At 48.6% G+C, this 13,488-nt stretch overlaps 1 protein-coding gene and 1 long non-coding RNA gene across 10 annotated transcripts in view; one reads left to right on the top strand and one right to left on the bottom strand.

Moving 5' to 3' along the window:
- The window catches only part of KMT2C (lysine methyltransferase 2C), a 189,860-nt gene extending 182,507 nt beyond the window's left edge, over positions 1-7,353 (bottom strand). For 8 of the 9 annotated variants that reach the window (XM_021555312.3, XM_021555311.3, XM_021555313.3 and 5 more), the window contains exon 1: positions 6,762-6,947. In XM_021555312.3, coding sequence (XP_021410987.2) covers positions 6,762-6,937 — 176 coding nt within the window. In that variant the 5' untranslated portion in view covers positions 6,938-6,947. Of the gene's footprint in view, positions 1-6,761; positions 6,948-7,049 lie in introns of those variants that run through there. The other variant, XM_021555310.3, reaches the window with a different exon arrangement.
- On the top strand, positions 6,272-7,786 carry LOC110484561 (uncharacterized). The gene is made up of 3 exons (XR_004147735.2): positions 6,272-6,436; positions 6,943-7,108; positions 7,723-7,786. It is a non-coding gene; the product is annotated as an uncharacterized LOC110484561 (long non-coding RNA).
- The last annotated feature ends 5,702 nt before the right edge of the window (positions 7,787-13,488 follow it).

Genomic DNA, 13,488 nt, shown 5'->3' with positions numbered 1-13,488 from the left:
GCCAATGTCTGAGGCAAGGAAGAGGAGAACAACTCCTCTATCTATATGCTGTGAAGAACCATCTCAACATCACCATTTCTTTTTGAACAACCTGTAAAAATCCCCATCTCCTGTGTTGGAAAGCTCGAAGGAGTTAGCCTGAAAACCAAAATCCCCCAAATTTCAGAGAGCCGAGGCTGCACCTTGGCAGAGAGCGCTGCAGGCTGGCGGTGCTGCCAGGAGCCGCAGCTCTGCCTCCCTGCAGCAGCCTGGCCCTTGCTCTGGCCTCCTCCTCCTCCTCCCTCGTGCTATCACAAACACGTTTCTCTGCCAGGTTAGTCCTACCCCAGCTCAGTTTCCCAGCCCAGCTCACCACAAGTGCCTGGGTCAGCACAGGGGAGAGAACAAACAGCTGGCAGCAGAGGGAAGGCAGCGCCGCTGCTCCTTTTCGCTGCCAGAACCAGCTTGAGGTTTATGGTGTTTGGGGAAAATAACCACCTGATGCACACTCACACCCTATGTTTCTATAAGTAATAAATATTCTAGGTTTTAAGGGTTTTCCTACTTTATCTTACTTGCTTTCAAAAGCACCAGTGCTGGTAGAAGAACTTAGAGTAGTTCTTGAAACAAGTGCCAAAGTTATTTTGACTAATAGAGGAATGGCATGAACAGCACTCTCCAGTGCCATCCTTCCAGTGTGGAAATTAAAAAAAAAAAAAAAAAAAAAAAAAAACCAGAACAAAAAAATGCAGAATTCAGTATAGGTTATGAAAAGTACAAGTTACAAGCAAAAAAGTAGTAAAATCTTGTTCCTCTGTATTTATCCAAACTATATGAACCATACAGATTTTATGAACTGGTGATCAAATATATTAAACATAAGAGAAAAGCTTTCAATATTTCCTGGAATTGTCAGTCAGCGAATTATTTAGCTATTAGTAACATTTTAGTGTACCTGTGACAGCATTTCTTGAAAAGTTAATTTCACAGCATTAATGTATAACAACTCTGTGTAAGGGAGTGATCATTAGTGGTGGATAAGGAAATTCTGTTTTCCCTGATAATACATAACCCTGCTACCCCTCCAGTACTGCTGTGGTGCAAGGAGTTGAAAACAACTCCAGCCTGAGAAAGGCAGAGTTCACCTATTCTCAGCAAACCAACTGCCTTGGAAAACTATCTCTGAGCTGAAATGATGACAAAGAATAGAAATGTCCATTTCCAATTACTTATCTTATGAAAGAACAATGACAAGAAGTTAGTAGGAGTTAACATGCTAACAAGAAAAAAAAAATCCACAAGCAAAGCCAAGAAAATGGAAGTGTTTTTATTGTTTTAAGCTGGGAAAAGTCTCCAGTGTCACTGCACACAGGATGAAGAGATGTCTGGTGTGTAGATGGCTCGGAGTAGCAACCAAGAAACTGGGCAAGACATTCCTTGTGACCAGCATGTTGAGATTTCAAACAGCCATCACACTTGATCTGTCTGACAGCTCTTGGTAGTCCCTTCATGACAAGTGCTACAGAAGTTCAATGGATCATTAAATACAAACACAGAGAAACTAACAACTGAAATGCTAAAAACAAAGTCTCAGAGTCCTTCACAGCAAGTCTGTTTCAAATTGGGAAAACTGTGTATCTATTTCCAGGATTCAGCTGAACTTCACTCATCCTTAAGACACAAGCAAAGACTCTACATAAATCTGTATTTTAACAATTTTGTGGCAAAACAATTCTATAAACCCTATCCGTCACACAAGCACGTATCAAGAACTGAAAAGCTGAAGATTAATACAGATATCATTCACCTCCTGAGCACTGTGAGCCAGGCTCCTGTGCAAAAAATGCATAAAGCAGTTGGGGAATTGCTTGGCAATTCAAATACGGTGGAGGAAGTCACAGAACATGGGCTGCTGAAGAAAATGGCACAAAGCTCAGCCCTGTTCTGCAAAGAGCCAACTTCAATCCTCACACCTCATCTCCTCCTCACTCTGTGTTCCACTATGTGCCTTCTGGCTTTTGGCCAAACAGTTTGATACACGTGGCTTGTACAGGCCAGTGTTTGCTTTAATACATTAACCCTTCGCTGTGCAACAGTTGTACAAAGCTTGTCCATCATAAAACCTCTGTCTTGCCAGGTAGGGATGACCTCCCCTGACTGATCTTGTTTAGGAACATTCTTATTCTACAACACAACATACATCTTACATTTGCAAATGTTAAATTTTGAATTGAGAAAAGGGCAGGCAAGCAAAGACACAAGTATCACACAGAAGGTGTGTGATGAACTAAAAAAACACAGCTGAGCTATAAAGCTCCATCCAACATTTTAAGGCTCTTTCGAAATGAGAGTAGGTATCTTTAATATTGGCCTATCCTAATGCAAATGCAACTGATGTGATGATAAAAATTCTCAAATAATCACTTCCCAGCAAAAACACTTATGCTTAAAGGTCCTCAAACTATCTGCACATGTGAAATCAATGGCCTTTGAAAACCTACTGCAGTTTACATTGGTCAAAGTAATGAAAACTACAGAAATGAAAACATGGGTAATTTAAATGGGTAATTTAAAAAGACACACAAAATGTTCTCTACAATTTTGAAAGCATTATTATATACTGCTTTAAACTGAACACATTTGCAAAAACAACTTGTAACAAAGATCTGATGGATGCTGAAAATAATGTTTAAAGTGAGCTTAGACACTGATCTATAAAGGGTCACAATCAATGAGACTTCTGCTACTAAATTTTGCTAAGAAGCTGCATCTGTTTGTCTTGCCTATAACCTGCAGAGATTAAGAAAGCTCTGCTATCTAAATTGGTGACAAAAATGTTCACTGCACCTGCACAATGCTATTCTGATACATTTTCATGAACAACCAGCTGTTTGTACACAGTTAAAACAGAACCCGTCCTCTACAACTTCTTTTCAACCACATTCCTATCCTTCAGTTCCCTACTCTGGAACTTAAAGTATAATCCAAGCAAGAGTTAAGTTCCCAAGATTTCAGGCCATACAGAGAAGTGGCACCTAATTTCCATTTTTCCTCTACAATCCTGTGCATCTGAAAGCTTCTTTCTTCTCCATCATGTCCCAGCTTTAGTAATGCAACTTTACTACCTTTTTTCAACTTTTATAAATTCAGTCTTTCTACCTTTTAAGGCAGAAAGGCAATACTACAAAAATATTTTCTTCATTTACTGCTTTGATTACAGTTCTCTGTATTCTCCCTGATGCACCATAGCATGAACAACCTCCTTGCTCTAAATTTCAAGGCTCTGCATGGCCTGTCCTTGCTCCACCTCTTAAATTTGAGTTGCTGTTCTGTACAGATATACCTCCTTGTTAAAGCTTAAGGAAGAAAACAGGAGTGTTGGCCTGGCAGTTCAGGCAGGAAAGCAGCTTTCTGTGAAAATCCTCAGGGTGACAATGCTACCCTGCTTTAAATATATCCCCCAAGTTGGATGCCTGTGCATCACTCCCCAATGCTGAGGTAGCCAGGGTACTTGAACTTCTGCATGTTCTTTTGCTCACAGCATTCTCACAGCTCCCTTGGGCTTTCCCAATACATTTCTTACACTGACATATTGTCTTATCTTTACATTTAAATTAAGAAATTGTTTGTACAGGAACAACCTTTGCTTATGCATTTGTACTGCGTGTAGTGTAATGGTGCCCTGGCCTCTAGGCACAATTACAATATAAATAATAAAAATGAACTGTTCACCTACGATTAACTCTCCTGACAGTGCTACATGAAGCTAGATCCTTCAAACAATGATAAAAGGCTGCTCTAGCACCACATTCTACCATCTGTACCTCTCTCCAGGTACTGATGACACCGATTCCCAGTTCTTCACCTACAGGAAGCCTCCACTGTTCCCTGTACTTATCTGTGTCCATAGCACCACTGGAGTTTTTACTGATAACCAGGCAAAATGCAGAATGAGATGTGGGCAAGCACTGTCCTACTGAAGGACCCTCTGCTCCTTTAACATAAGCCTACTTCTGGGAAGAGCTGAGAATCCCTGGCATCTCACACAAGCAGACTCAAGGCAGTTTTCCATCTGTCTGCTTAAACTCAACAAATTTATTTAAAAACATGGCCTTCAAAGAAGGTAAAGTACCAACCTAAAGCACTCTCCAATATGGCACTGCTGCTTAATGAAGGCATCCAGAGCTGAGGAATTATTCTATTCTGGCTTTGCCAGTTTAATGCAGGGCTCTCTCTTCGTTTTATCATTACTTAGACTGCACTTAGACTGAACATTCAGTGGAACATTTCCTATAATGGGATAAAGCAGTTGAACAATTTGACTGGCTAATAGTGATTTAGACATGTGATTACAGTACAGAAAATGGTCTGACATATGCTCTTTTATCTGGTTTACATGAGGCACATTAATCCAACTGGAAAGCACAGAAGTGAAAAGGAAGACAAGACCAAGCACTCTGAGGAAAAAATAGAAAATAGTTTTAGTTGTCTCATTTCTGTATTTGCTAGGCTAGTTGTAATCTGTATTTTGTAAATAGGAAAACTTACAAAATAAAACCATTTTCTTCCCAAAATGGACGCAACGGCAAACCACCAGACTACACCTATGCTGTGCATTGCTAGAAAAAACAATTTTTTATAAAACTCTGGTTTCAAAAGCATTTAAGACTTCAAAAGCATAATGCCTTTACCAAAACTACAGGATTTGCAGAAAGATGCAGCAGGACAGAGAGCACCATGTCAGTCAGGAACAATCAGTGTGAACAAAAAGAGTATTGATTCATTTTAATTTTTGTCTCAGCTAATTTAATTTCCCACTTTTACATAAATCCTTATAATCATGTCAGAATAAGTTCATATTTTACAGGAATATTTTATTTCTCCCAAAACCTAGGCAACAACATTCCCATGACACCAAAAACCTATCTGAAGGCAAGGAATTACCTCTTTAACACATACATTTTTTCCTCAAGAGTGCATATACAACCTCAAACTGGCCTAACAAGATATGCCAATTTTCACACATAACACTATTTAGGGGTTTTTTTGTGTAGACTGGTACATTTCAGTTGCATTTGGATTTTTCTTCAGAAAAATTTCCTTCAAAATAAAACATTCAAAGGTTTCCTATGTAAGGTTTGGATTCTGTAAGTAAAAATAAAACCAAAGTATGTAAAACTAAGCATAAAGGAGATGAACGCAAGAACTTCACCACGTGTACATATGCCAACTACTTTCAACGACAGCTGTATTAAAAATTCTATCAGGAAAATACATAAGATAATGAAAAGAGGGAGCTGGAAACAACACACCTTCCCCAAAACCAGAGGTGACATGAAAATCTTTGCAGGTAAACTTTCATCAATGGAAATAACAAGAACAAAAAATCATGTATCCCAAACTAATGATAGTTCTGTCCTGGGATACTTATATATTTGTAAAAACGAACTCATATAAAAGATGCACGGTCCTTGCATGTGTTTAGGTCCAGCCCAGCAGAATCCCTTGTCATATTGTGGACTTCCACTGTGACCTTATGGTCGGGCTTGACCTTAAAGGTCTTTTCCAACCGAAATGATTCTGGCACGGAAATGAACAATGATGTTTGGGATGGGCCAGGATGTTTAAGGAAGAGCCAGGGCAAACACGGCACTGTCAAAGCGAGCGCGTCCCCCAAAACAAAGGGAAGGAACAGCCTCTGAACCCCGAGGCTCGGACGGACCGCACAGCGCAGGAGCCGCTCTGGTCACCTCCTGCCGCTCCTCGGCCAAACGTGGAGCTTTGCCCTATTACCGCTGCCATCAGCTATGCCATGGCAAGCTCCATCCCACTCTAAAATAACCCGCGGGGAGCGGAGCCAGCGCGGCAGCGGCGCTCCCCGGGCAGCGGCCGCCGGGGCCTCTCCCGGGCACCGCGGCCACCCCCGCTCCGTCCGCGGGCAGCGCGGCGCGGCGCGATCCCCGCCCGGGGCTGCGGGATCCCCGCCCGAGGCTGCGGGATCCCCGCCCGGGGCTGCGGGAGCGGGCCGGCCCCCGGGGAGCGCCCGGCGGGGCGGGGGAGGCGCCGGGGCGGGCGAGCGCCCGCGCCCCCGGCGGGGAGAGGCCGCGGCGGAGGGAGAGCTGCCGGCGGCCGGGAGCCGGCTCCCCCGCCATGCTCCGCGGGTTTGCGGTGCTCCGGCACCGTCCCGCCGGCGCGTCCCTCCGTGCGGCGGCCGCTGACAGCTCCCCGCGCCGCCGAGAAACTCCTGCCTCAACTCCGCGGGGGCGCGGGGGTGTCCTGCCCGCCACCCGCCCAGAACCGTGTTTTCCTTCCCAAAAAAGAGGAGGAGAAGGGGAGGGGGGGGGGCATAACAAGGGAAAGCGACGAGGAACTACCGTCAGCGCACAGGGACTACCCAGGCGACGCTGAAGGCAGCCGAGCGTCCTGGAAGGGAACGGACCCAAAAAGAAGGGGGAAGGTGCAAAGGCAAGGGGAAAAGGAGGAAGAGGGTGGAGGGGGAAGAGCTAAAGAGAAACTCCGAAGAAGGAGGAGAAGAAAGGAATAGGGATGGTGAAAGAAAAGTGGAAAAGGGTGAGCGGGCGGAGGAAGACAAAGGTGAAAAACGAGGAGGAGGAGGAGGGGAAAGTGCAAAGGGGAGAGGAGGAGAAGAAAGAAGGGCCCTTCTCAAAATGGCATTAGGCAGAGGGAGGGGGCGAGTAGCGAGTCTCCACTGACAGCTCTGCCTGCGCCTGGCCGCCTGCCCCGGCCCCTCTCTGCCTCGCACACACAAACGCTGAACTTACTTCTTTCTGGCTCTCTGGAAAGGGGAAGCGCCATCTTTGCGAGGCCGGCCCCTAGGTCTTTTGTCTGTGGCTGCTGCTGCTGCTGCTGGGGGGGGAGCTCCAGGCTCGGGGGGCTGCTGCTGCTGCTGAGGCGGCTCCACCACCGCCACCACCAGACTCTTGTCCTCCGTTGACATCCTAGTCAGCAGGACGAGAGAGACACATGGATGATGATGATGAGGATGAAGATGAGGATGGTGATGGGGATCCCGATGCTCCTCCTGCTCCCGCGGCTCCTCTCCTCCTCACCTCCGCCTCCTCCACCTCCGCCTCGCATCGCTGGCCTCAGCCGCCGCCGACCAGCACAGGTAGCAGGGGGAGCAGCATGGGGAGAGCAGGAGGAGGAGGGAAAGGGGGGGGCGAAGAGAAAGCGCAGAGGACGGAAGGAAGGGTCTCACACACAATAACACCCTCCCCGGGCTCGGCGGGGTCTGTCGGGGCTGGGGGAGGTGAAGAGAGCGAGCGGCAGAGACGCGGCTGGTCCCGCCGCTGGGCGCCCCCGCTCAGAGGCCCCGGGCGCTGGCGGCGGCTCCGGCTGCTGCGCTGCCCGGCTGCGGCGGCCGCCGCTTCATTGTACCCTGGCCCTGCGCCCTCCCCCCGCGCAGAGCCCCCGGGGGCGGAGGAGGAGCGGGCGGCGGCGGCGGAGGCGGCGGGGGCCGAGGCCGAGCGGAGGAAGTTTTGACAGCTCCAGCTGTTGTGTGTGTCGAGGGGCTGAGTCCGGCCGGGCTCCGCGTCCCCTTCCCAGCCGGGCCGGGAGCAGGAAGTTTAACTTTGGGGAAAGAAGGAGGAGGAAGGGTGAAAAAGGGGGAGGAGGAAGGAGGAGGAGGCGGCGCCCTGCCCCCTCCCCGCGGGGTGGAGAAGGGATCCCGGCGCTGCCCTGGTGTGTAACCCCCGCCTCCCCGGCTCCCTTCCCCCCCGCCAGTGCGACACACAGACACAGCGACCGACCGCCCTGCTCCTCCTCCCCTGCCGCGGCCCCACACTGCGCCTGCCCCGCCCGCCCGCCGCCCGTCCCCCGGCGCAGACACCCATCCGCCGCCCGCCGACCTCACGGGCTGGGCTGGGGCCGCGCCGGGCTGCGGGGAAACCGCGGAGCGGGGCGCGGACGGGACGCGGCGCCGCGGGGAGCTCCGCGCACCCCACCCCGCACCGCTGCCCCAGCCGCTCCCCCGCCCCTGTTATTTCTTTTTATTAATTTCGCCGTGGAAAAGGAAAAGCCCCTTCTGCATGCGAGCGGCCGCACACGGGCTGCCCTCCGCGGGACGCGGCTCCGGGGGCAGCGCTCGCCCCGCGCAGCCCCCGGGCAGGCGGCTGGAGCCCGGCGGGGAGCGCTCCCCCTTCCCCCGCCGCGCGTCTGCGGCTCGGGGCGGTGCAGGCGGGGGGAGCCGCGGGCGCCCCGGGGGATGGGAAGGAGGGAGGGAGCAGAGTTCAGCGCTGTGTGCGAGGGAGACAAAGTCTGGGGAGCGTGGCCGCTTTCCAGCAGCTCCGGCTGGAACAGCTGCGGGCGCTGGGGGCGGGGGGGCTCCCCGGGCTGGGGCCCGGCTGGCTGGCTGCCTGCCCGCCCGCCCGGCTGCGGGGCGGGGTTAAGCCTCATTACACGGGATTTAACGTGTCCCGGAGGCCAGCGGGGACTCGGGCTCCGAGGGGAGGCGGGGGAGCGCCGCGGCCTCGCGGCCGGAGAGAAGTCCGGCCACGGGGCGAGGAAGCGGCCGCGCCCCGGACTTTCCTCCCGGGCGCTGCCCCGGCGCGGCGGGAGCGGCTCCGGCGGAGCGCGGCCGCGGCCCGGGGCCCCCGCGCCGGGCACCGCCCCGAGGGCAGCCCTGACCGCCCCCGCGGGGCCCCAGCCCGGCCGGCTCTCCCTCCCTCCCTCCCTCCCTCCCTCCCTCCCGGCCGGAGCGGCGGGTACGGAGGGAGCGGGGCCGGGGCGCGGATGCTGAATCACCGACCGGCGCGCACGGACGGCAGAGCAGCGCCGCGACTCGTGCTGGGCGGGCGGGTTCGGGAACTTCGCCGGACTTGCAGACGTGGTGGGGAGCGATAGCCCCGAGGGTGCGAGTAAACACATCCCGGGAGCCCCGCACGGAGCGTGTTTCCAGTGGTTTTTAGGTTTCTGTTTGACTCTCGCTTGATAAAATGGCCTGGGGTATCACACAGGTACAAAGAGGGAAGGAGGGGCTGATGTTAGTCGCTGGTGTGTTTTTAAGTAAAAATAAAGCAGTCCAGACCTTTTCACTGCTTTTCCTTCCCCAATTTTTCACTTGTCAGCGTCAGAATACAAAATTAAATTGTATGCTCTGGCAAATATGACTTTTGCTGGCCTGTTTTCTTCAGAACCATTTCATAACAAAACCTTTGTTGATTCCTTTTTTAGGTTTGTGAGTAATTAAGTAGACCTTTGTGACATTTTCATATAATGTAGGAAATACATTAGAAAGTAACACATTTGTCTCCACTTACATGCATATAAAATTATATGGAGCCATCCCTATTGTTTAACCATGCAAGGAGAACAGCTGGATCGTTGGTATTGTTTCTTGGCCCTATCACTGAAAATGTACTCATTTATGCCAAATAAAAGGATACATCCTGAGTTAAATGTTTGTGTTATGAAGTCTGCAAATAACAGCATGGGCATACTGCTCATAGAGTTTCACATACAGGATCTTAATGTGTTTACATGTTGTCTGACAGAAGAAAATGTCTTTGAATTTTGTTAACTCGGACAAGTTAACGCAATTTAACTGAAAACATTTAATGCTATACAGGCCCAGGCTTGGGTGGAGTAGAGAGAAAAAGGGGCAGGGAGAGGGAAGGAAAAGGCCACCATCTCTGCACAGTGGGATGGCTGGTGTGGCATTTGCTGGAGTTGCCAGGTTGCCATCTGGTCCACTAAAAAAATAAATGGCCATCTCCTGAAACGCTGGCTGTGCGTGAGCGGACCCAGTGCACATGCACCATGGCTTGGGTGAGCCTGGATGTGCCAGAGCCACTCTGCGTGTGCAAATTGATTGGAGCTGTGGCACATGAGCACACCGTGGGCTCACATCAACTGCTTGGTGTGTGGGGAATAGCTGCCACATCCCGTGGCACAAACGTGTCTGGTGAAATCACAGAGTTCCCCTGTCCGTGCATTGTTCACCCAGTGCCCCCATGGAAACGTTTTTTAGTACCTTTGGATCACCTGCAAGTGGTTGAGCTTTGAGGTGTGGGTCTTACACAAAGATGTGTAACTCAAATTTTTTTTCTCCTTTTGTTTCTGTTAATACATTAATTATGTGTGTATGTAGTTACCACAATATAAAACAGGAGTGGAGGCAGGACTAAGTCAGCGTTGGTGTAGTGTGGTCTAGCACAGGAGAGAATTAGGGACGTAGCCTATGAGTTCTGCTGCTGTGCCTTATCTCCTGACGTGTCCAAACACAGCTGGGCAGGTCTGTGCTGTGAACAGCTGCAGCCGCTGCTGGGGCAATCAAAGGTGTGAAGAACTGTGCAGGACTGAGAGACACTCGTGAGCAGGAACCCGAGGCGGAGATGGAATTGTAGGAAACTGTATTTGCTGTCACTCGGAGAAGGCAGAGGGACGAGCTGGCAGACGTGTCACCACACATAAATCCAGTGTGGGAGTGCTTTGTTGATTCAGGATATTTGAACAGTTCTGTCAGGAAAATTTTTACGTTTATACCTTGGCCATACTAACCACCTATTATAAATTTTCGCTGTCTGGAAAACACATGCTTTTGCAGCAAATATATAATATTGAATGAACAGGTTTTCTGCTTTACTGAATGTTAAGAGAGCCTCTAGTTCCTTGTCAACTAACTCAGGTGAGCTGACACACCTGCTTTTTTTTAAACTTTCAAGGGCAGGCAGTGTTGAAACTTTCAACTAGAATTTTACATTCTAGCCTTCCTTAAAATAAACATTTCTGTAGTTTTGGAATTGTTTCTGAAATGTAAGTGAGATCCTTGCAGTTCTGATTAAAAAAGGCATGCTAGTGGTTTTAATTTCAAAACATCCTAAATTGTCCCAATGTGCTTAATAACAAATACTTTACTAACAGAAGAAGTTGAAGACAGGATGTTGTCTTAAATAAACTAGTTAAGGAAAATTATTCTGTTACAATTAAAGGAAAATGACAACTGGAATATAAATATTATTTTGTCTTTATACAACTAAAGCAGTGTATGGAACATAAATAATAAGAAAATTATTCTGGATTATATCAGGAATGGGATCCAGATACTTTCTGTTTTATGACTAATTCAGAACTCTGCCAGTTTAATGATCATCCATTACTACATGAACCAAATAAAAGTTTAATTTTTGTTTTCTTCGCACTTGTGTTCTCATTGCAGAAACATCCCAAGTTATCACAAAAGCTGCATTTAAGCTCCATCAGCAACATGCTAACATTCAAATGTTCAGGATATTGAACCACTTTGTCTTACCCTGTGCTAAATTGGTAATTGACTGTGTTCAACATCTGCTTACTTCAGTGTGCTGCTCTGAAAACTGCAGACAGTTTGGTGCTGCTCACATCCCATATGGTTCTCCTTGTAGCAAACTTCAGGATGAAGGTGGAGGGGCAGCTGAGTGCAGCAACCACATCAGCTGCCTGTGATACTTGTTTTACATCTGCATTTACATTCATCCAGGTAGTCCAGAAGTAGCCAAATTACTGGATTTTTTTTCAGTTACAAAAACCAAGACCAAGATAATTTAAAAGGGTTCTAGACAAAGCCTAAATCAAGTGACAAAATCAGGATTACATCATACAAATACGTGACTTCTGGTTAATTTGTACTAAACTTGGCTGGGCTACAAAAAATGTTAGCATATGCTAATTGTCGTATGCTAACCAATGTGTTGTGGAAGCCCAGTTTCAAACTTGAAGTGTTTCTTCTCATCAGTTTTGCTTACTTGTCATCTCGTGGATCTGCCTTACTTGAGGCAGCAGCACAGCCTGGGCAGTGGGTATGGCACACACACCCTTCCTTCAGCACTGGGGACTTTCCCAGCAGTTTGGGGAGATGCATTTTGCTGCCATGGTGGGGCAAAAGCCTCACTTCTCATCCTGAGCAGCATTCCCAGACAGCTGGAGAATTCCAGTTACCAGGGGCTCTGGAGCAGTGCACATAGTGTGGAGGTCCAGTTTGCCTAGAATCCATCTAACTGCTCTGTTCAGAGGCATTCACAGCCCACGAGGAAAAACCATTTCATTCTAGTTGATGTTTTCTCACCTGCTCCCCTCCACGAAATATCCCAACTTCTTTGGCCAGCAGCTGCACCCCACATGAACGGATCCAGAGTTTGTAGGAATGTGAGGCTGACACAGGCCAAGCTCCCCATCCCTGCCTGTTCTCCATCCCTGCCAGTTCTCCATCCTTACCTGCTCCCCATCCTTCACTGCTCCCCATCCCTTCCATTTCCACATCTCTGCCTACTCCCCATCCCTCCCTGCTCCCCATCCTTGTGTCCTCCCCATCTCTGCTCCCCATCCCTCCCTGCTCCCCATCCCTCCCATTTCCCTATTCCTGCCATTTCCCTATCCCTGCCTGCTCCCCATCCCTGCCATTTCCCCATCTCTGCCAGTTCCCCATCCCTCCCTGCTCCCCATCCCTTCCACTTCCCCTTCCCTCCCTGCTCCCCATCCCTCCCTGCCAGTTCCCCATCCCTTCCTGCCATTTCCCCATCCCTGCCATTTCCCTATCCCTGCCTGCTCCCCATCCCTCCCTGCTCCCCATCCCTTCCTGCCATTTCCCCATCCCTGCCATTTCCCCATCCCTGTTCCCCATCCCAGTTCCCCATCCCAGTTCCCCATCCCGTTCACCATCCCAGTTTCCCATCCCTGCCTGCTGCCCCTGCCCAGTTCAGAGTGTGCTGGAGGCAGCAGTGCCCAGGCTGTGATGGATGTGCTGCCTCACACCTTTACACCTCAGCCTCACCAAACCCCACGGCCTTTTCATCATATTAAGCTCCTTTGACTGGGCTAATGTGACTGAGAAACACACCTTTTTTATCCATTAAGATGAGGCCAAAAATGTTAAGTGCTCAAGATGCAAGCCCCTAGGGCTTGTCTATATATCGAGTTATTACACGTGGAGGCTTTTATCTTCATAAAAAAATGTTCTTTTTGTGCACGCCAGAGTGTGAATTTAAAACCAGTGGTTGTAGTGTAACCCTCATGCAAACTCACTCATCCTCACATCTTCTGGCTTTTTTTTGCTTTTTTTTTTTTTTTAAGATTAAGTCTAATCAAAAAAAGGTACTCTGAGTGAGTTTGTCCACATGAGGAATTATGCTTGCCTACCTCTGGTAGTAGCATTAATAATACCTTCCTATATGGAGAAGCTTTGTCTATTAGGAATGTTAATTTTGCACATGTTTGCACTGATTTGCATTTGAATCATCCTATTTTTACAAGTGGTAGCTGAGGCACTCTACTGAAATTCATTAAGTTATTCCAAACTGAGGCCATGATCCTGGGGATGCTAAATTAGGCAGATAAGTAACTAGATGCATAAATAGGTTCACTGGAGACAACTACCTCCTGATTAAAGTTTATTCTGTCTTTAAACATTTGCAGAAATATTTAAATTCTTTCTAAACTTACAATTTATATATTTTTTTCTTGGAAGGAACAATGAAAAGTGCAATGTTGTATTTTTTTAGCATCCCTGTAAAGTCA

This window comes from Lonchura striata, chromosome 1, assembly GCF_046129695.1.
Source record: "Lonchura striata isolate bLonStr1 chromosome 1, bLonStr1.mat, whole genome shotgun sequence".
NCBI lineage: Eukaryota > Metazoa > Chordata > Aves > Passeriformes > Estrildidae > Lonchura > Lonchura striata.
The sequence above is the reverse complement of the archived record's forward strand: the minus strand, read 5'-3'. Positions and strand labels throughout refer to the sequence as shown.